The sequence below is a fragment of the Malaclemys terrapin genome, chromosome 1, assembly GCF_027887155.1.
Source record: "Malaclemys terrapin pileata isolate rMalTer1 chromosome 1, rMalTer1.hap1, whole genome shotgun sequence".
Classification (NCBI taxonomy): domain Eukaryota; kingdom Metazoa; phylum Chordata; order Testudines; family Emydidae; genus Malaclemys; species Malaclemys terrapin.
In genome coordinates this window covers 344,967,268-344,986,619 of record NC_071505.1, presented here as the reverse complement: position 1 = coordinate 344,986,619, position 19,352 = coordinate 344,967,268, and the positions used below count along the sequence as shown (strand labels likewise).

General features: G+C 55.6%; 1 protein-coding gene across 1 annotated transcript in view; it reads left to right on the top strand.

Moving 5' to 3' along the window:
• The window catches only part of ARAP1 (ArfGAP with RhoGAP domain, ankyrin repeat and PH domain 1), a 136,586-nt gene extending 117,839 nt beyond the window's left edge, over positions 1 to 18,747 (top strand). Inside the window, exons 28-34 of the mRNA XM_054015922.1 lie at positions 664 to 696; positions 4,140 to 4,222; positions 8,078 to 8,128; positions 9,676 to 9,739; positions 10,504 to 10,659; positions 15,192 to 15,230; positions 16,099 to 18,747. Coding sequence (XP_053871897.1) covers positions 664 to 696; positions 4,140 to 4,222; positions 8,078 to 8,128; positions 9,676 to 9,739; positions 10,504 to 10,659; positions 15,192 to 15,209 — 405 coding nt within the window. The 3' untranslated portion in view covers positions 15,210 to 15,230; positions 16,099 to 18,747. The remainder of the gene's footprint in view (positions 1 to 663; positions 697 to 4,139; positions 4,223 to 8,077; positions 8,129 to 9,675; positions 9,740 to 10,503; positions 10,660 to 15,191; positions 15,231 to 16,098) is intronic.
• The last annotated feature ends 605 nt before the right edge of the window (positions 18,748 to 19,352 follow it).

Sequence of the window (19,352 nt, the reverse complement as noted above, 5' to 3'; positions counted from 1 at the left end):
CCCATTTATAGAAGCAGAGATGAAATGAAGAGTAAGCATCTGTTTAAACTATGCAGTTTCTGTGAAGACAGCACCAAACTCTGTTATAACCACGTTGTCAAACTGTGTTAGCAGTCCAGTAAGGCCTGGGGACTGTGACATGTCACCATAGCGGGGTCACAATAATACGTCACATTGCTATACGGCTTTTCACATGTTGCAGTCCAAGTGCTGTGATCCCCATTTCAAAGTTGGGGAAACCGAGGCACAGAGTGATGGCGTGACTTGTCCAAAGCCACACGGTGGGTCCCTGGAAGAATCAGGATTAGAACCCCGGTGTCCTGACAACCAGCTCTAGGCTCACTCCACTCGCTGCTCACAACACAGTTTGGTCCTGTCCTTTTAGTCTCTGGGCCTTCCTGCCCAAATATCACACCCTTTGTGGCCAAGTGCCCAAATCCCCAAGCCCCACTGCATGGATCCTTGCAGCTTGCGTGCCCCGCTCCATGGGAAGCGAGACGCAGATCCCCATTGGCTTTACAAGCCTCCTGTTTTGTGGCAGTGGTGGGGCAGAATAGGGGGTTACCCAGAGGATGGCACTTCACCCCCCAAAACACACACACCTCTCCCCAGTCTGTGGCTGATCCCCTGTGTCTGGTTTAACCCCGATCCTTTATTAAACAGAGCTTGAAGCAGCGGATGCCTGCCGTGGAAAACGTGAGTAGAGAAGTGTGCTGTGTGACAGCTGAGCGGGATGATCTGTGGGCTTTGATTTGCTCTCTTGCCTTACAAGGTTGCCCTGGGTCAAACCCAAATTCGGTCACTAAACACATTCAGTGAGACACATGAGCACGTGGTTTTCCTTATCCAAAAAAAAATGGATTCACACCATCACAAAGGGAAATCATGGGGAAAAATACGGCAGTATTATGTAACAATGATACAAAACAATAGATCTCCTGCTAGTGCCTTGGGCTGTCCCCGTAGAATACCACCGTGGTTTTTTAGGGTGTGATCCAGCCCCCTCTGGTCTCTTGGAAGCAATGGAAATGTCTTGCCTGCTGTGTGTGGACACTCCCCCCCCGCCCCATGCACACCCCTCCACCCTCAGAGCTGTGTTCCCGAAGACACCCGACATGCACTGTAACTAGCGGCTGTAATGAGAGAGTTCAGGCGTGTGTTGCCATGGCGAGGGAAGTTACACCAGCAACCTTAGGGAACGGGCAAAGACAATGGGCTCCGTGAAAATCCCCGAAGCAACAGAGCCTGTGAAAGCGGGGTGACTTATTGCCAAAATGAAATCATGCCTAATCTTCCAAGGGTCAGAGCCAAAGTCAGGGCTCTGATGCTGGTCCAGGCATCTACCCTAGGGCAGGATTCGGCCTGACCCTGTTACCAGTGGCCCTTTCCCAAGTTTGCTGAATGTCCCCTGTATCTCTGTTACCACAGTATCTGAGCACCTCACAACACCCCTGGGAGGCAGGGCAGGGCTGTTACCCCTCTTGTGCAGGGGGGAAACTGAGGCACAGAGGCCAAATGACTATGCCCAATGTCACATAGGAAGTTTGTGTGTTCAACCTGTCTCCCAAGTCCCAGGTCAGGGCCCTAACACTGCACCATTGAAAGAGGAGGTTTTGACCAGATTGTCACCACCCGGTGATCGAGGGGGCACTACACACTACATGTGGGCATGATTTTGGACCCCGTGTATGGGCAGGGGTGGCGGAAATATTAAAGTGCCCGTTCCCCTCAATAATTCTTGACCTTGCCGGGACTGCAAACACTTGTGTAATCCACCCCCAGCGCTCATTTGGCCATCAGGGAAAAGGCATTGTTCCCAAGGTTAACGAGGGAGGTCTAATGGAGTGCATCTGGCTGCAGTGCCGTTCTGTGGTAGCAGACGTTCCCAGACAGGAGGGTGTGAAAGGATGATGACCGGGAGCTAGACAGTTTTTCACCGCTTGCCTGTCCCGGGGCGGGGGGGACTGAGGGGCAGTGGATAACTGTAGAACCATAGAAATTATGGGTGAAACAAGTCTACTATTAGGTCATTCCGTGCATTTCCTGTCTAGCGCAGGAATGTTCCCCACAATGTGCTCTTCGGGGCTTTGTCCAGTCCCGTGTCAATGTCCTGTGCGATGGGGCTCCCTTGGGGAAGCTATTCTGCCATCGAGCAGACCTTGCCAATGAGCAGGGGGGGTTCTGGCATTCAGAGATCGGTTCTGTCCCATCACTCCTGGTTACACACACACACATCAGCCCAAGCAATTCCTCTCCCTTGATCGGACGCTCGCAGGCACTGCTGGGTGACAGGTCAATGCTGATCTTTCCCGCGTGTAATCACACCATGACCCAGGGGCACTTTTGTAAGTGGCTCAGTGTGAGACCAATGGTTTTGTAATTACAATTCGCCTTTGCTGTGTGTGCCGCCTGCCTGAGACTCGACTGTGTAAACTGCTCCCTTTGGGGCTTGTACATATGAATATAATCGGCCGTATTCATACGGGGCCTGAGCAGGACCAGCCTGGAGACTGAATTGTGCCCCAGCGTATCTCAGAACCAGCCCTACTAAATAGGAACCATGGCCCAAGCTGCCAAGTGCTGGACGGTTCGAGAGCCCAGAGATCAGGTCCGGGAGTTTGGTTTGACAAAATTCAGATCCAATCCCAACCTTCCCCAGAGTGGAACAAAGCAGACATCAGGTATATGTGCATGCCACACAAGTAGCGTTTGTTGTATCGCTGCACTCCTGTGACTCTCGGCATGAGCTGACACGTAGGTAACACGTCTGTAACATACCATTCCACACCTAGAACGCGGTCCCGCCTTCCGCATAGGCCGATCTGCAATTTCGGTTTGAGCCATTCCAGGCCAGCGTGTGTAGGTCTTGATCCAGGCTTGGTGGTGGGTGTTTGTGGGCTGAACCAGGGCCAGATGTACGGGAGGACTGGCCTGGAGGTGCAGGCAGTAACTCCATTCGCACGGAGTGAGGAGCAGGCGAGTGGGGCCGGCTGGCAGAGGGAGACTGAGTCCGTGGGGTGTGGCTGGGGCCCTTCTCCAGCAGCCAGGGTCATGTCTCTCTGTTCCACCCCACCTCTCACCCCTGCTCCTTCCTCTCAGAGGGGCCCTGACACCGCCTGGGAAAACCCGCATTGTGCTGCTCTCGCCTGCGTCCTCCACCCCTCTCTCCTTCAGCCTGCGTCCTTAGAGATGTTTATATGGAAACGGGAGCGTTGTGGATTACGGCTCCATCTGCTGCCACTGCCTGGGCCTTGCTGAGGCCCTCGCCTGCTGTTGGACCTCACGGTCTGTAGGCATTGTGGTGATGTCACAGACAGGTTGGGGGCAGGCCGCAGGCACAGCTGGGCCCGTTCTGTTGGTATGCACATAGCCCCAGCATTGAACACAAGTCTGTGTCTGTGCTCGGGGGATCCCAGCCCCAAGCTCGGCTTCAGGCCCTGGCTTCTGGGGCCCAGGCAGAGCAAGAGTGCACATACAGTGGCTTGCAGGGCAGTGTGAACAAGCCCCTAATGCGGGTCAGCCCACCCCCAACCAGCAGTAGGGGTTGCATACACACATCTGAGGACAGGATTTGCTTCAACAAAGTCTGTGAATGGCAGAGCTCCAACCCTACTCTCTGCACAAGACACACACCCCATGCTCTCATTCCTTCCTGGCATTCATCTTTACACTTCAGAACAAAACATAAGGAACTGCCTCCTGTTCTTTTCTGAGCAAGACCTTGTGTGTCACCCCCACCTCCTCCTCTTTACTCAACCCTTTGATACCCTGAGGCTGGACCTAATAGGACCCACCTGGTCTGGTTGCTGGGTGAGTCAGGAGAACAGTACTGCACCATCTGCTTGCCCTTGGTGCTCTATTGCAGGCTGGTCTCTAAGAAGGCCTTATATTCATGTCTGTCTGTCCCAGAAGGGTATTTCTGTTGTTGGAGGAAGAAAACCCTTCCTCTTTTTGTGTGTTGCTTTGGCATCATTCAGAGTTCTGCTTCCTGGAGCTGAATTCACCAGAATGGACAGTCCCCTGCAATCATAACTGGAAGGCTGATCCAGATTGTATACGTCCACACCGTGGCAGAGTGTTCACTGTCGATGTTGGGATGTTTCTCTCTCTGACTCCCTCTTCTCCTTCTGTCTCCCCAGAGCCACAGACCGGAGAAAGAGTGGCCAGTCAAGAATCTGAAAGTCTACCTGGGAATTAAGAAGAAACTTCGCCCTCCATCCTGGTGAGCAATGGGTTGGAGTCTGAACAGCGGCACTTCTCGTGGGTCCTGGGCTCAGTCAGCCCTGCCAACAGGAAGCCATGAGGCCACCATGGCAATGCAATAAGCAAGGTCTAGTAGATAGAGCAGAGGGATGGGGAGCTGGGAGCTCCGGGTTCAACTCCTGGATCAACTCCTGGATCTGCCAGCGAATAGCTGGGTAACCTCGGGAGAGTCACTTTGCCACTCCGTGCCTCAGTTTCCTCATTTGTGAAATAGGGGTACAGCTGACTATGAGATTGCAAGGCTTCATTCATTAATGTTCTGAGCACTGCGCTTGGTGCCTGAACAGGGCCTCTGGGCACGACCTCAATACGGTAATAACCAATTGGAATGGAGCGCTGCTATCGTATCTTCCATCCGGGTCCATTCCCGTTATTTATCACTGTACTGCAGTCGGGCCTAGGAACCCCGTTCAGGATCCAGGCGTCATTGCAGTTACTGATAACTGGAGGTGACGGTCATCCTAGGCCAATAGCACTGTCGCCATTTCACAGAAAGGGAAACTGAGGCACAAAGATGGAAAGTGGAATTGCCCAAGGCTGTGCAGTGGCAGAACCAGGAGGGCTGAGCTCCCAGCGCCCACCCACCCCCCCCCCCCCCCCCGCAGTTCACTTGGTCTCTACTGACCCACAGCACTGTCACGCTAAAGCCAAGCTGCAGCGCTCGGAGCCATCCGCTGCCTGGATAACAGTGCTGTGGTTTCCCTGCTGTGAACGGTGTTAGCGGCTGCACCTTGCCCGAGGAGCAGAGCTGTGTGCCAGGAGGTGGCCAGTAGAGAACCAGAGGTGCGTAAAACCCCTTGGAGGCGCCTTTGCCCCAGGCTGCACAAGACTCAGCTGTCTCGCTGTTGTGCTTTAAGCGCCGAGGTTTGCTGCTCTTCTCTGCTGTTCCCACGGGCAGATGAAAGCTGGGAACGAAGCCCAGGTGCATTGTCAGTGCTGCAGGCATCAGGCCTGCCTCCAGCAAAGGAACCGCGCTCTGTCCCAGTCGCTGGGGCTTCTCCTGTTCTCTGGCTTCTTGCCACCAGATGGCAGAGCAGCCTAGCGAGCCACAGTCCTCTTCCTCTGACGCCTCAGGACACACTACTCCTCTCCATCCCTCCTCTGACATCCCCAGGCCCCCAGAGCCCCAACCTGCCAAGGGATTAGCACTTCCCGGGAGGAAAACCTGCTCTCAGCAGCACTGGGAACAACGTCGTGCTGGCTGGCCCCTTCAACGCCTTCTGCCCTGATTCCATGCCAGCCTAACGGTCCCTGTGCCCCGCTCTGCATGGCGGGTTGCTGGGAGATGGCAGGCCTACGCCCGCCCAGAGCTAAAATCTCGCCCCCTCAGCCAAGGGGAAGGAGTCACTGACCCCAGGCCACAAGTCAATACTGCGGACAGCAAATGAAAAAACAGGGAAAGGAGTGAAGGTTAAAGGTTAAAAATCTGAGATCCAAAGGGGGAAACCGAGCCGAGAACCCCCGACAGCGCCCATCGCTCCGCGGAGGAGTCAGTGGGCACCGTCCAGAGGCACTCTGCCCAGAGACACGGTCAGAGATGGGACCAGAAATAGGGACCCCCAGTCGCTGAGCAACCCCCCCCACTCCACATCCAGCTTCCTCCTGCTGGGATGGGCCACGGCCATCTTGGCCAGCGCTCAGAGGAGGTTGACAAGGAGGCCAGGGGTGGGGTGAGCCTGAATCAGAAAATGCAGCCGGAGTCTCAGTAAGAGGTTCTGAAGCAGCTGGAGCCTGACGCCCGCGACATAGAGGTGCGCCAGGGTCTTCCTCTCACTGCAAGAGGTGCAGGTATCGGTGGAGTTCGTGATCCATGCCAGGTGCACGCACATGCTGATGACCCTGCTGGGCTGTGGAACCAGAGTGGAGAACAGGCTCCCCCCACCCGGGTTTCTCGCCCTCTGCAGCTGGCAGCAGGCCCTGGCGCTTGGTGCCAACGTTGGCATGAAGCACAAACAGACATAGATGTTTCCTCAGGGCAGTTTGGAGACAGGTCCAGTCAGCCTACTCAGGCGGCGTGTTGGAGATGGGACGGGCTCTGAGTTATTACAGAGAATTTTCTCACAGGGGTCTGGCTGGTGGGTCTCCCCCACGTGCTCAGGGTCTAACTGATCCCCCTATTTGGGGTCAGGAGGGAATTCCCCTCCACCCAGTCAGATTGGCAGAGACCCTTGTGGGGGACCCTCTGCAGCATGGGGCAGGGGTCACTTGCAGATTTAAACTAGTGTAAATTGTGGATTCTCGGTAACGTGAAGTCTTTAAACCATGATTTGAGGACGTCAGTGACTCAGGCAGAGGTTCAGGGTCTATTACAGGAGCGGGTGGGTGAGGTTCTGTGGCCTGCAAAGTGCAGGTGGTCAGACTAGATGATCATGACCCTGGTGAACTTGTACCCTTCAAGTTTAGGAGTTGGGCAGGCTTGCCGGGCAATGGCCCAGGGACAAGTTGCAGAGAGCAGCGTTACTCTCCAGGTTGGAATCTGCCTAAGGCGCCCCAGCTCTTGTACACAGCAGCTGAGGGTGACCTCAGACAAACTTCTCGGTGAAGCATTGCCCCGTGGGTTCAGTACTGCCTCGGAGGAAAGGGCCACTTACTGTAGCATCAGCACTGTCAGACTCCCTTCCAAGTACTGATCTGGCTGGGCCCTGCTTAGCTTGGGAGGTGTGACAGCAGCAGCTGCAGGTTGAGATGCGTCTTTGGAGGTCTGCAGGTGCAGACGTTCTTCCAGTTTGTTATTCCATAGGGCGGCAAGGGAAAACGCAGGAGCTATGAAATAGACCACACGGGCTGTCTGCCAGGGCTGGGGAACGCAACGCACCAGGGGAGGAATGCCCAGAGCACAGCATGACAATGTGACACTGGTATTCCAGAGGGATTTATTCAGTACATCACACCGGGGGTTAAACGGCACAGGTCAGGCAGGCCTGCTGCGGGGGGCTCAGCCCCATGGCTGGGTCTGAACTGGGAGCAATTCGGTCGGGTAAGAGAGGGCAGGGAGTGGGCTGGAGACTTGTGGTTCACTCCCAGCTAGCCCCATTGTTCAGATTCTGGCAGGGCTAGGCTCTTGCCTTGCGGGGGCGGGGGGTGTTGGGGTTGGCCCTGGTGCCAGCCCTTACTAAAAATGGGCCTGATCCTGAGAGATGCTGAGAGCCCAGTAACGTTGGGGCCTAAAGATCCTGGTTTTCACGCTGGCACAAAGGCCAGATGGTGCCTCGTGAAGTGCTGTGGAGCTGGCATCTTTGCCAGAGCTCCACTCATGCCCGGCAGGTCGTGATGTTGATTTGCACATCACCGTCTCACTGGCTGGTTGAGACAACTGTGCTTGGGGACAGCTTGTGGGTTGGACACTGGCGTAAAACTGGGAAGAATCAGGGCTAATGTCTTTTGCTTTACTGGCCTACCCTGCTGGGTGACGTTGCATTGTGCTGTTAAACCTCCCCCACCCCAGATGTGGCTGCATTTAATTGACAGGCAAACTTGGTGATCCATTGGGATCAAATGCACCACAAAATGGTGAGAGAGGCTGATTTTATGGCACATGGCAGCCTTCCGCCCTTTGCAGAGAGTCTCTCATTGCCGGAGGATGCCAGCAATAGACTGAAGTGCCACCTGGCCTCTCCAAAAGCCAAGAGCATGGAGGAAAGTGCCTGGCGGTGGTGTCAAATCACAACAGTTTGCCACGGTAACGCAGAGAGGCTTGTGGTTGCTGGGATACCAGGTTTGCTCTATTGGGGAAGTTATTAACCTAAAGCTCGTGGAGTTGATTGGGAGAGGAAACCTTGGAATTCAGCGTTCTGTTCTCTTCTCTCCCTGGCAGCTGGGGATTCACGGTGTTCTATGAAAACGAGAAGCATGAAAAGCAACAGTGGTAAGGAGCCGTGGCGGGCCGGAGGGGCTTTGCTGGAGGAGAGCTGTTCATTAAGCGTAGCCAGGCCCAGACCCCGATCTGCTGGAGTTCAGGCAGACAGGGATGGAGGCGGAGCTCATTTCAGAAACAGAACCGTGCTCACGTACCAAAGGGGTTCAGGGACTTCCCCGCCGCACGAGACTTGGGGAGGAGGAGTCATTTCTGCACAGAAATGTCCCTGGCCAGGATCTGTCTGCATGGCCTGGTACAGTTATTATTGAAACAAATTCATCACCAGCCCAGATCTCGCCGTGCCAGATGGTAGCTACTTAAAACCCCCATCTGTGGGCCCTTGTCACTTGAGCTAAATGAGACTCTATTGACAGGGGGCTCTGACATACAGTCCAGTAATTCTGAGTCCATCCAGGAGAGAGGAGTGGGCTCTCTGCCACCCCCTCCCCCAGCCTGTTCAGCATAATTTTATTTAAAGGAGACACTATCCATTTCTTCAACCATCTGTCCCTCTAGATCAGTGAGTCTCAAACTTTTGTACTGGTGACCCCTTTCACGCAGCAAGCCTCTGAGTGCGACCCTCCCTTAATAAATTAAAAACACTTTTTTATATATTTAACACCATTATAAATGCTGGAGGCAAAGCGGCGTTTGGGGTGGAGGCTGACAGCTCGTGACCCCCCCCCATGTAATAACCTCGCGACCCCCAAGAGGTCCCGATGCCCAGTTTGAGAACCCTGCTCTAGATTCGCTCTCTATGGCTCTGCCAGTCTAGCTGCCGTTGCTGTCTAATTATCTAGAGCTTGGAAGCGACTTTCATCATCCGACACTCCACGTGTTCTCTGGTCACTAATGATGATGTCAGGAATAGATCACTCGACACACAGCTGTATTTCTTAATCTGACAGCCAGGACCCCGTCCTGAGAGATGCTGAGAGCCCAGTAACGTTGGGACCTGATCCCAAATGCCTAAAGATCCTGGTTTTCAAGCTGGCACAAAGGCCGGATCAGATTTGTGACTCAACCCAGTCTGATCCATCAGGTTCAAACAAATCAGATTCATGAGCCAGAATCAATCTCCCTGCTGCAAACAAACCCAGGCTTGAAAGGAAACCTGAGTGCAGCCTCTCGGGGGAACATACCCCTGATACATATCAGGGAGCACTGCAGCGTCACGGCTCTCTCTAGAGATGGCCCTGCCTCCGGCTACACCAGCAGATCCAACCCCACTGGTCACAAGTGCCAGGGCTGGACCCAGGGCAGCCGGCAGCCCCTGTGCTGTCTGTGCCCTGCGCTGGGCGGGAGCCATCCGACTGCTGCCTGGAATAGCAGCCACTGAGGCAGCTCTGATTGTGAGCAAACGAGCCGGCCTGTAGGGCTGGGCGTGTTTCACATCTGCTGTGGGATTTCTGCCACAGGTGGCTTGCAAGTAACTGCATTCCCTACGCTGGATGCAGGCAGGCTGGGTGGAGGGCAGGGGAAGGGCTCGTCTCGCTGCTCACATCCCCTCCGGCCAGACGCACTCACCCTGACCTCCCCTTTGATCTCCTCCCCAGGTACCTGTGCTGCGATACGCAGATGGAGTTGCGGGAGTGGTTCGCATCCTTCCTCTATGTACAGGTACCACCTGAGCAGTGGGCCGCCCCTCAGCACGCCTTGCCATCCTTCAGGGTGGGAGGGGCCTTTCCGCATGGCTCGAATACACCCCCTGCCACGTGGGGGGCCTGGCGTGGCGGTCTGCCGGCCTCACAGGACAGTCACATTTCACAGCCCACGCAGCCAGGTCACCATCTCCCCCAGCCAGCCCAAGAAGGATGGTCTGGTGGCCAGAAGACTAGCTTGAGGTGTGGGAGAGCAGGGTTTGATTCCTACCCCACCACAAACATCCTGGGTGACCCTGGGCAACTCACAGCCTTTCCAGGCCTCAGTTGCCCCATCTGTACAATGGGGACACCGGGGTGGGAGAGAATAAACATAGGAGAGGGGCAGCGTCGGTCATTGACTGGCTGGCTCAAAGATCCCCTTGAACAGGCTTTGGCCACTAGATTCCCCACTCAGTAGTGAAGTCTCTGATCTCTGTTCAGAGCCGTATGCAAAATGCTTCGGTGGCTCTTAGTCCAGCTCCTTACGGACAAGAGCTGGTGCAGCATTGCAGTGGGCTCTGGTTGCTCTCCAGGATGAGCAGAGGCCAAAGACTGAGTGGAACTTGGGGTCAGAGTTGAGGCACGTTGGCCGGACAGTATGGAGGTCCTCCGGCGCCGCTCTGCGTCTGAACTCGAGAACACTCAGCGAGGCCCCGTTCACTGGCACACTGAGATCCCAGGCTTGGGCCGCGTCCCTGCCCCCATCTGCTCACTCGCCATGTGTCTGCTCTCCCTCCCCAGAATGGTGGGAACGTGTGGCCCTCTGAATCCTCCAAGGTGCGGGCGTCGCGGACGCAGCAGGACTCCAGGTTGGGTAACATCTCGCTCATCCCTCTGCGGGGCAATGAGAATGAGATGAGGAACAGTGTGGCTGCTTTTGCTGCTGATCCGCTAACTGTGAGTGACAACCAATCGGCGCTGGGTTTCACGGTGCAGGGAGCGCCATCCTGCTGGCTCGTAGCATCACGCCTGCCGGGCGGGTGGGACGGGGACAGAATTCCCACACGTGAGATCAGAAGGCGAGAGCTGGATGGGGTTGGCGAACACCGAGCATCTTCTGCTGTTAGTCTGTCTCCCGATCCTTTTCCGGGCCGGGTCCTAGTCATTGACTCCGAGCCAACAAAGCCAGGAGGGCAGGGCTGGGTAACTGTCCCCAGCAGGCCTCGGGAGCCATTATCCACAGGTCGGCACCTGCAGGCGTGATGCAGCGACAGGGGATGCAGCTCGGCAGATGATTTCTCCTGGTAATTGGGGTCGCTGCTTTGAAATTCCTTCTCCGTTACAAATCAGCTCTCCGTCCCTATCCTTTCCCTGTCCACACGCATGGGGCACTGCCGGAGAGGCTACTGCAGACTGTGATTCGTCTACTGTGTCTTCCACAAACGTGGAAACCTCTCGGATTCGCTTGAGCAACAAGGCCCGACCCAGCAGTCGGCGACTCAGATAAGGACTAGCTGGGCGTGGGCGGTTAGCAAAGAGCTGGTCTTTATCTGATTGCCAACGGACTGCTCCAGGGGGTCCTTGTTGCTGTTATAAACCTGACCAGAAGCTTTTCTCCTGGCCCCTGAAAGCAGGACAGCTGGGTCTAAGGAATGCAGCTGGTGCCAGAGGGAAGCCACTGGCAGCTAGCAGCGTTCATCCCGGCCAGCTCCTCCTCCATGGCTTGGGGACTGGGCGATTGGCCGTCTGATGCTTGCCAGCTACCAGCCCAGGTTGGTAGGGACTGAACCTCCTTACTGCTCAGTGGCTTGGTGAGTCTCACGCCAGTTCCTAATGGACCAGTGACTGCGTGGCAAAAAACCACCACTCCAATGGGTGGGGGCCATGACATGAGCCGGTGGGTCTCAGCCCAACGCTAGCAGACGAGCGTTCCTACGCAAACATCGTCTTCACAAGGGGCCACGAGCAGGCCTCTCTGCAGAGAAGCCAGGGACTGAACGGGCCTCTAGAGGGGGCAGGTCAGGGCAGGGTCATGGCACATTGGCCAGGCGCCCAGGGGGGAGCTGGCCCCACCGCTGCCCGGCCTGTATCTCCGCTGTGGGTCAGGAAGGGACCAACACTTCCCAGCACTGAATTCACTATGTCTGTGTTTAAATGTCTGTTGGTACAAGCGCCCTTTGCCGGGGAGATCCAGCACCCTGGGCCCTGCCTTCCCTCAGGTTTATAACGACAGCTGCGGTGGGACAGGATCTCCAACGCAGCTCTGTGCAATGGGATGCATCTGGCTTTTTGCTTGGCAGAGGGGGCGGGGAGAGATGCCCTCCAGCTCCCCACCCGGGGCCACGATCGGACGCTGCTTCGTGTTTGCTTCCCCTCTTCTGCTCTTGCTCGGTTCAAGAGTGTGGGGCTAACCCTGCAGCTGGCGGCCGTTTCCCGTCTCTGTCCCTCAGGATGTGGCCGCAGGCCGAACTGCGTACTGCGGGTGCAGCACGCAGGGAAAGGGCAGAGGGTACGGGAGCAGCATTCAGTGCGAGTCCTGGCCAGGCCGCCATCAGCCTCAAGGGTGGGAAGCGTAAGGGCCCTGTGGGGCTTAGGCAGCCCAGATCCCCCCCGCCCCGTCAGCATGCAGCATCGCAGGGAAGCCCCTGGGATCTGCAGCTTCTCAGGAGATTCCCCAAATTAACAATCCTCTGCCCTTGTGCACATCAGTGAATTCACCCTCACCAAACCCAGGGGAGGTGGGCCGGCATCATTAGCCCTATTTGACAGATGGGGAAACCGAGGCACGGAGTGTTTAAGTGACTTTCCCGGGGCAGTGGGCAAGCAAATCCGTGGCAGGAATAAAACTCATGACTCGGATTCCCACGCTCTAACCACTAAGATAAACTGCCTGCGGGTGCGGTATGATTCCTAAAAGGATAGGACTCCTTGTATAACCACCCAGCATGCTCAAGAAATCTCTCCGCAGAGTAGCAAGGCTTTGAGGGGCTGAGTACGTTGAACCAGGATCCAGTTGCCTAGAGCTGTTGTCCACTTCCCAAGGATGTTCGGACTCCTCGCGGCAGAGCTGTCAAGGGGCCCGTTGTGCGTTCACTGAGCGCCTGGTGCGTTAAGCAAAGGAAGGGCTTGAGCTGGCAGACGGAGAAACGATTCCGTCTCCTCGCTCTGAACGCCGGGAACGAAAGGACTCGTGAAAGGGGGGCTTGATGGGGCGGCGGGCGAGTCCCGAGGGAAAATGCTGAGTCTTTGAAGAGTAACTGGTGAGGTGCCGGCAATGTTCTCTCCCCTCCTGTTTTGGGATGGTTCGGAGATCAACCACAGAGTGCCGGGGCGCTGTATCCGACCACATCCCCCTGGCTGCAAGCCGGGGCCAGGAGCGCACGGATAGACGAGTGTGCGTGTGGCACAGGCAGAGCTGGGCCGCGGCCCTGCCTCCTTCCTGCCCCACTCGGTGTGATTTTGCTTCCCAGCGGGAGCAAGGAGCAGTTGTTCAGGCTGGATAGTGGGTGGATGAGGCATGTTGCATTCCCACCGCTGGGCAAGGGCTGATCCTAACCTGGCCCCTTGACGCTATGGACAGTCTCTCGGGGCACGATGCACTTTCACCGCAAGCCCCTGCCTCCCCATCCGAAGCTGCTCGGACGGATTAGAATCTGTCGTTGGGGTGAGACTGTTCGTCCCCCAGCTGATCTGAGGGGTCAGGATTAGAGGCAGCATCTTCCCCCTTCCCCTGGTGCTTTTGTGCCAGCCCCCCCGGCAGCAGGTCTGGTTCAGCAGCAATGGGACAGCTCAGCTTGGCTGATGTTTGTAGCACGGCTCCAAGCGCTTGCCAGGCTATTCAACCTAGTGCCTCTTTGTTCCTCTGACGCAAAGGTTGCCACGTTTTCTGGCAGCTGCCGCTGCTGGGGTTGTTACTTGTGCAGCTGGGTGCATAATACAGGATTTTCCCATGGATGTGTTTGTGGCCCATCTTGTGGTCACTTCCCTCAGGCGTGCAAGTGAGGCAGGATGGTCGTGCGGTTAAGGTGCTGGACAAAGATCTGGGTTCAAGTCCCAGCTCTGCCAAGACTGACCTTGGTCAAGTCACTGCATCTCTCCCTGCTCTCGCTCCCCATCTGGCTAAACAGGGATAACAGTTACCGTGTAGGGGGGTTGTGTGGTGCTCGGAGACTGTGGCAGTCTGGGCTGAAACGTTTGATGGACACACAATGCTTGCAGGAAGGGATTTTTAAAGTCACACTTGCAAGTCTTTGTGCGGGATGCACTTTGGTTCTCCTCCAATCAATATCATGTGATTATTTTTTTTGGACCAATCCCAAAGTTGCACAGTTCGAGTTTTCAGTATCCCCGCTTGGACTGTGGAGTAAAGAAAAGGCGGTTTGAGTGTGAGGCCATCGCAACGCGTGAGCGGGAAACTGTTAACAATAATTCCCTGTGACTCAGGTTGTAGCGATTCGCTGTTTTGCTCAAGACAAATAGTGTGTGTCTTTTCCGAGCCAGGGCCTTGGGGCCATAAAGTGTTATCATTGGCTTCACATGTACCCTGTTTTCTGCAGGAGGCTGGGGCGTCTCCCCAAGCACTTGGGGTTTGCAGTACAGAGCGTGTTACTCCTGGGGAGGGGGGATGCTGGAGAAATTGACATGTCCCCAGACAGACAGGACTACAATCCAGTGGCTCTGGTTCTAAGGGAGCACCCTGGTGAGGTTAATGCCTGCACCATCCCTGGCGGGGGTGAACAGCGTGAGGTGCTTTGTCCATAATGCGGGTTGTGTGGGGTCGGGAGCAGCCTGGCTAAGGGACAGGTTGCCAGCTCCTGCCACTGTGTTTCTATGAGCACATGAGGTGCCAGGTGCCTCTAAGAGTGACAGAGGTGCCCGCAGGGCTGCCCCTGAGGTTCGTGGGTTTGCAGGATTTAGCCAGATCTGGAAATTTCACTGCGCAAGGCCTGGTGCAACGCCATCATCCATGGTCACGCTGGCTGATGCGGTGGTGCTCAGTAGGCCGTGGTGGTGGAGAGGGTTGAAACCGGCCTGCTGGTCTCAGCAGCTGAGTTCGTCCGGTTCCACCGCTGAGCTCCTGTCTCAGGCGAGTCGTTTAACCTTGGCTCCTGCCCCTGCAGAGTGGGGTGGCACCTGTCCCGCACTCACTGGTGTCTGGGAAGCGCTCGGGCATCCTGGAGTGAAAGATGCTCCAAGAGACCCAGACAGTGGCCACTCTTGGCTTCATAGGGTAGTTCCAAAGTGAAGGTCGTCCCTTCGCCCTCTCCCAGGCAGGCAGCTAATTGATAACAGGTTCCCCTGAGTAGCTACACAGCGGGAGGGGAAACTGAGCCGGAGTTAACCCTTTGTTCGCCAGGGAGCAGCCCTGTCACCTTCATCTAATTACCCACAATTGTTCCGAGCCGAGGTTCTTCCAGCTACTTACCGCCACCAACGGTCCATGTCGGAGAAGGAAAACTAACCCCTTCCTCCTTATTTTCTCTCTCCAGCTTCTTCGAAACGTATGAGCCGGAGGCCTAACACGTCAGGTAATTTCAAGCATTCCTGCTCGTTTGCGGAGCTCTGCGTCACGGGGTGTGCCGGGGAGATCTTCCCCCAGGACCCAATGGCAGCTCGATGGCCAGAATTAGCCCAGAGCCGCCTTCGTCTTCTGGGCAGATCCCACACCCTGGCCTGCTCCATTCCCCCCAAGCGGCCGCTGCTCCGATCAGGAGGTCGCGTGACAAGCTGGGATCTGTGTAATGGAGATCGTGGAGTCTCCAGTTCCCGGCTGCCCCTGGCCTGGCTCTCCATGGGGTTCAAACCAGGAGGTCTGGATCTAAAAGGCATGTCCCGGTACTGCCTGACCTGTGAGCCGACCGGCAGGGTCAGAGAGCTGCATTGTGCTAATGTGGGTAACGCCCAGCAAGCCGGCACCTGCACCGTGCACGGGTGTGGAGACGACATCTCCTGCCGGGCTGGCAGTGACAGCCGCCGGTCCTCAGCACGTCTGAAAACCTGGCCGAGTCTATTCGGGGACTTGGGGAGGGTCTCGGGGCCTAACTATGGGCACCCACATTGTGGCCTGCGTGGCTTGCTCAAAATCACTCAAGTGGAGCAGAGGCAGAGCCAGGAGAAGGACCCAGGAGCTGATCTAGACTCCCAGTCCCCTCCTGAACCCCCACAACGGTGCCAGGCCCCCTTAACGACATAGCGGGCCCATCTCCAACGGAGGGGCCGCAGGGCACTGCCCCAGGCCATGCAGGGTGGAGGAAGCAGCCCAGAGAGCGCGAGATGTGAGTGGGGAGGGATTGCAGGAGCCAGCGGGGCAGGGAAAGCTCCCGGAGGAGCCGTTCGGCTGGCCAGCGAGCTCTCTGCCCGGGAGTCAGCCTGGCGTCTCTCTCTTTTTGTCCCCAGGTCCGTTTGTGAGAGGGGGGGAGGCAGCCTGAGAGCCCAGGAGCGCACAAGTCACGTCACGTTGCCCCTGCTCGCCCAGCGGGGTCTGCGCGGAGACCGGGGGGGCTCTCTGAATGCGTGCCAGCCCCTTGAGCCAATCCTCTTTCTACGGCAAAGCCAACAGCAGCCGCAAAACAATAAGCAACCGTGTTTGATTTAAGGAAAATGAATCCATTGGCAAAGAGCGTGGGACCCCGGAGCTGCTTCTAAAGGGTTAATTATTCAAGCGGACACCGTTTCATCGGTCATCTCGTTGGCCGGCCGTGCCGTGAGCAGCCGAACCCCAGAGACGGGGCAGGGGAAGCTGTGCTGGGACGGACCGTTCTGGACCCATCGCTTCACCTGGGAGTGTCTTTCTCCCCCATCACCAGCTGCTTCTTGCTTCTTCTTGGGTCCTGAATTAAAACTGGAAGGGCGCAGGCTGGGATGGCCCCTCTCTGGTGCCAGCTGCTGCTCCGGGAGGGGTAGGGGCTGGGGGCACTCTTGCTTTCTGTAAAATCTCTCTCTCTATTTGAAACCGCAAGCCACGGAAAGGCGGCAAGGGCCATCCAGGCAGAGACTTTCTCGCGAGGGTGCTTCTGCTGGTGGAAGCATTAAACCTTCCCAAGGAGGAGCGGCGGGCTAACCCCGGCCGTTCTGTATCACTACGTTGGAGAAGGGCTGAAGACGACCCACAGGGGAGTGGATCGAAGGCTCCCATCTCCGCTGCTGGCCCCTCAGAGCCACACGCCGCTTCTCTCCTTCTCCCAGGCTGCCCGATCCCGTGACCACATGGGCCTTTCGGGCAAAAGCTTCGCAAGCAGGGCCTTAGAGTGGGGAGAGTCCAGCGCCCAGCCGTGGGCATGTGGAGATGGCTGAGTGGAGCCACAGCTGGGACATGTGGCGTGAGGGACCCTAGTGGAAGCAGCAAGAGACTGGGGCGGGGGGTGGGGGGCATGGGACTCTGGACCAGCCTGAAGTTGAGCTTGGAGTGGGGCCGTTTGTCCTGGGTGTCTATTGCCTCGTGGTGTATAGGAAACTGCAATCTGTGGCTGCGGGCAGGGAGAGGGGCCAGCGCTGTCCTGTTCAACAGCGTCTTTGGTTATTGTTAATATTAAATGCCTGGGGAAGTCCGTGTGATGGTGTCCCAGTGATTCCGGGCTGCAGGGCAAGGTGAGGGGCTGGCAGCTTGAATGCATCAGGCCGATGTCGGGGATGGCCTGTTACCCCCGGGCTGCAAGCTGAGATAAAGGGGCAAAGAACCGTGGTCTTGGGGCTGCAGGCCGAGGTGAGGGAGCTGGGGTGGGGGGGGGTGAGGGACAGTTGCTTCCGCTAGAGGTGAAGATGGAGGAGCATGAGCTCATTGTTTTAGGGCCCCAGGGCAAGACAGAGGAGCAGTGACCCTCGTCATCGGGACGTTAAGTTGGGACAGAGAGAAAGAGGCCAGCTTCTGTCTCCCTCAGTGTTCAAAAGTGGGTGCGCAGAGAGCTGAGCGATCTGTCGCTAATGCACGGATCAGGCAAGCCAGAATGTTCCCCAGTTGACTAGCTATATGGGAGAATTCCTCTGTTTAATAGCCTCCCTTTTCTTTAAAAGTCGAGGAGATTCTAGACAAAAAAAAGATGTTAAAAGACTATTACATCTGCATGGTCAAGCACCCAAAAGTCAGGAAATGGCAAAAGTAAGGTTATCCAGGCAACCTTAACTCTGCCCCTTGAACATGTGCATTATAGTATAGTGTTTAATGATGTGATCACATGCCATTTTCTCTGCAAACCCTCTGCCCCATTCCTTGTTTGGTGAATGAGGCAGGGACCACACAGTGAACAGCTGTCTCGTTTGCTGCAAGCCAGGCAGCTTGTGCCCTGAATGAGGCAGGTGCTGCGGGAAACCAGCGTGTGATCCTGTAACTAAAGCGTGTATTGTGATCCATACCCAAGGGGAAGAGTTAAGGTTATGTAGCAATCTGTAACCATGTAACCTTAACATAAGCGTCTTTTTGATATGGAATAGAGTAGTAATATTCTGTCTACATATAGCACCTTTCAGCTGGGGATGGCAGAGCACTTTACAAAGGAGGATAAGGGTAATGTTGCTCTTTCTATCAGGGCAGATGATTAACAGGGAATGAATGCTAAGAGTAACTGAGTCCCCCAGGGGCTGAGAGAGAGAGAGATAAAGAGACCCACTCAGGCCGCAGAGAGACAGGCACCAGAGTTGAAAGCTATTCTGGTTGGAGAAGAAGCTGGAAGCAGCTCACTGCTCCGCTTGGCGAAAGATTGAGACCCCTGTTCATGCCTTGTGGGCATAAAATGGACTGAAGTTGGGGCCCCTAGGTGCTGCTTGGGGTTTTACACTCTGTGTCGTATGCGTTGTGGATGGGAGAAGTCCAACTATTGAAGAGAGATGGTCAGGCACCGGATTTTCCGTTCGGTAGATCTTTTTTTCCCTTTCTGTTCCTAAATGGAACAAAACCAAAAAACGTTGACATTTCCCGCAATATGAAATTTCAGGGGGAAAAAAATAGTTTTCGGTCAATTTGAAACATTTCGTTCCGACTTCAACTTTTTCAATTTGCTACGACGTCATCTAAGATAAAATAAAGAAATGGAAAGTTGTTTCCAAAGGAGATTCGGAGCCGCTGGCCATTGGGTTTTGGTTTGGTTTTCCTGAAATGAAATTTTGAAATCAACGTGTTTCCGCAAAATGTTTTGCTTTTGACAAAGCAGCCTGGAAAAATGTCCTGTTGGAAAATTCCTGGCCAGGCTACTGTTGGGTCTGTCTCTACTCTTGGGCTGAATCTGGCTGTCCTCCTGTAAGCACGTGCCTGGTCCCTAGCGCCTGCATCGCAATGCTGGAGCCTGTCATGTGGTTTTCAGGCCCTTGTCTTTAACCGTCACACTCTGAGGAGCCCTAACATGAGTCTCATTCGCCGACTGCCCCCTCTCCTCTCTGTAAAGAGCCCCCATATGCCCCACCTTCTGGGAGAACCAGCTGGCAGAGAATGACACTCTTCCCTTCTTTCTTCAGCTTAGCCCCTGCTAGGCATGATCACAGTCTGTGAGTATCCACATGGGGAACAAATATTTAATAACAGGCTCAGTCTGGCAGAGAAAGGTCTGACACGATCCAATGGCTGGAAGTTGAAGCTAGACACATTCAGACTGGAAATGAGGCATAAATGTTTAGCTGTGAGAGTCATTAGCCACTGGAACAAAGGGTCGTGGTGGATTCTC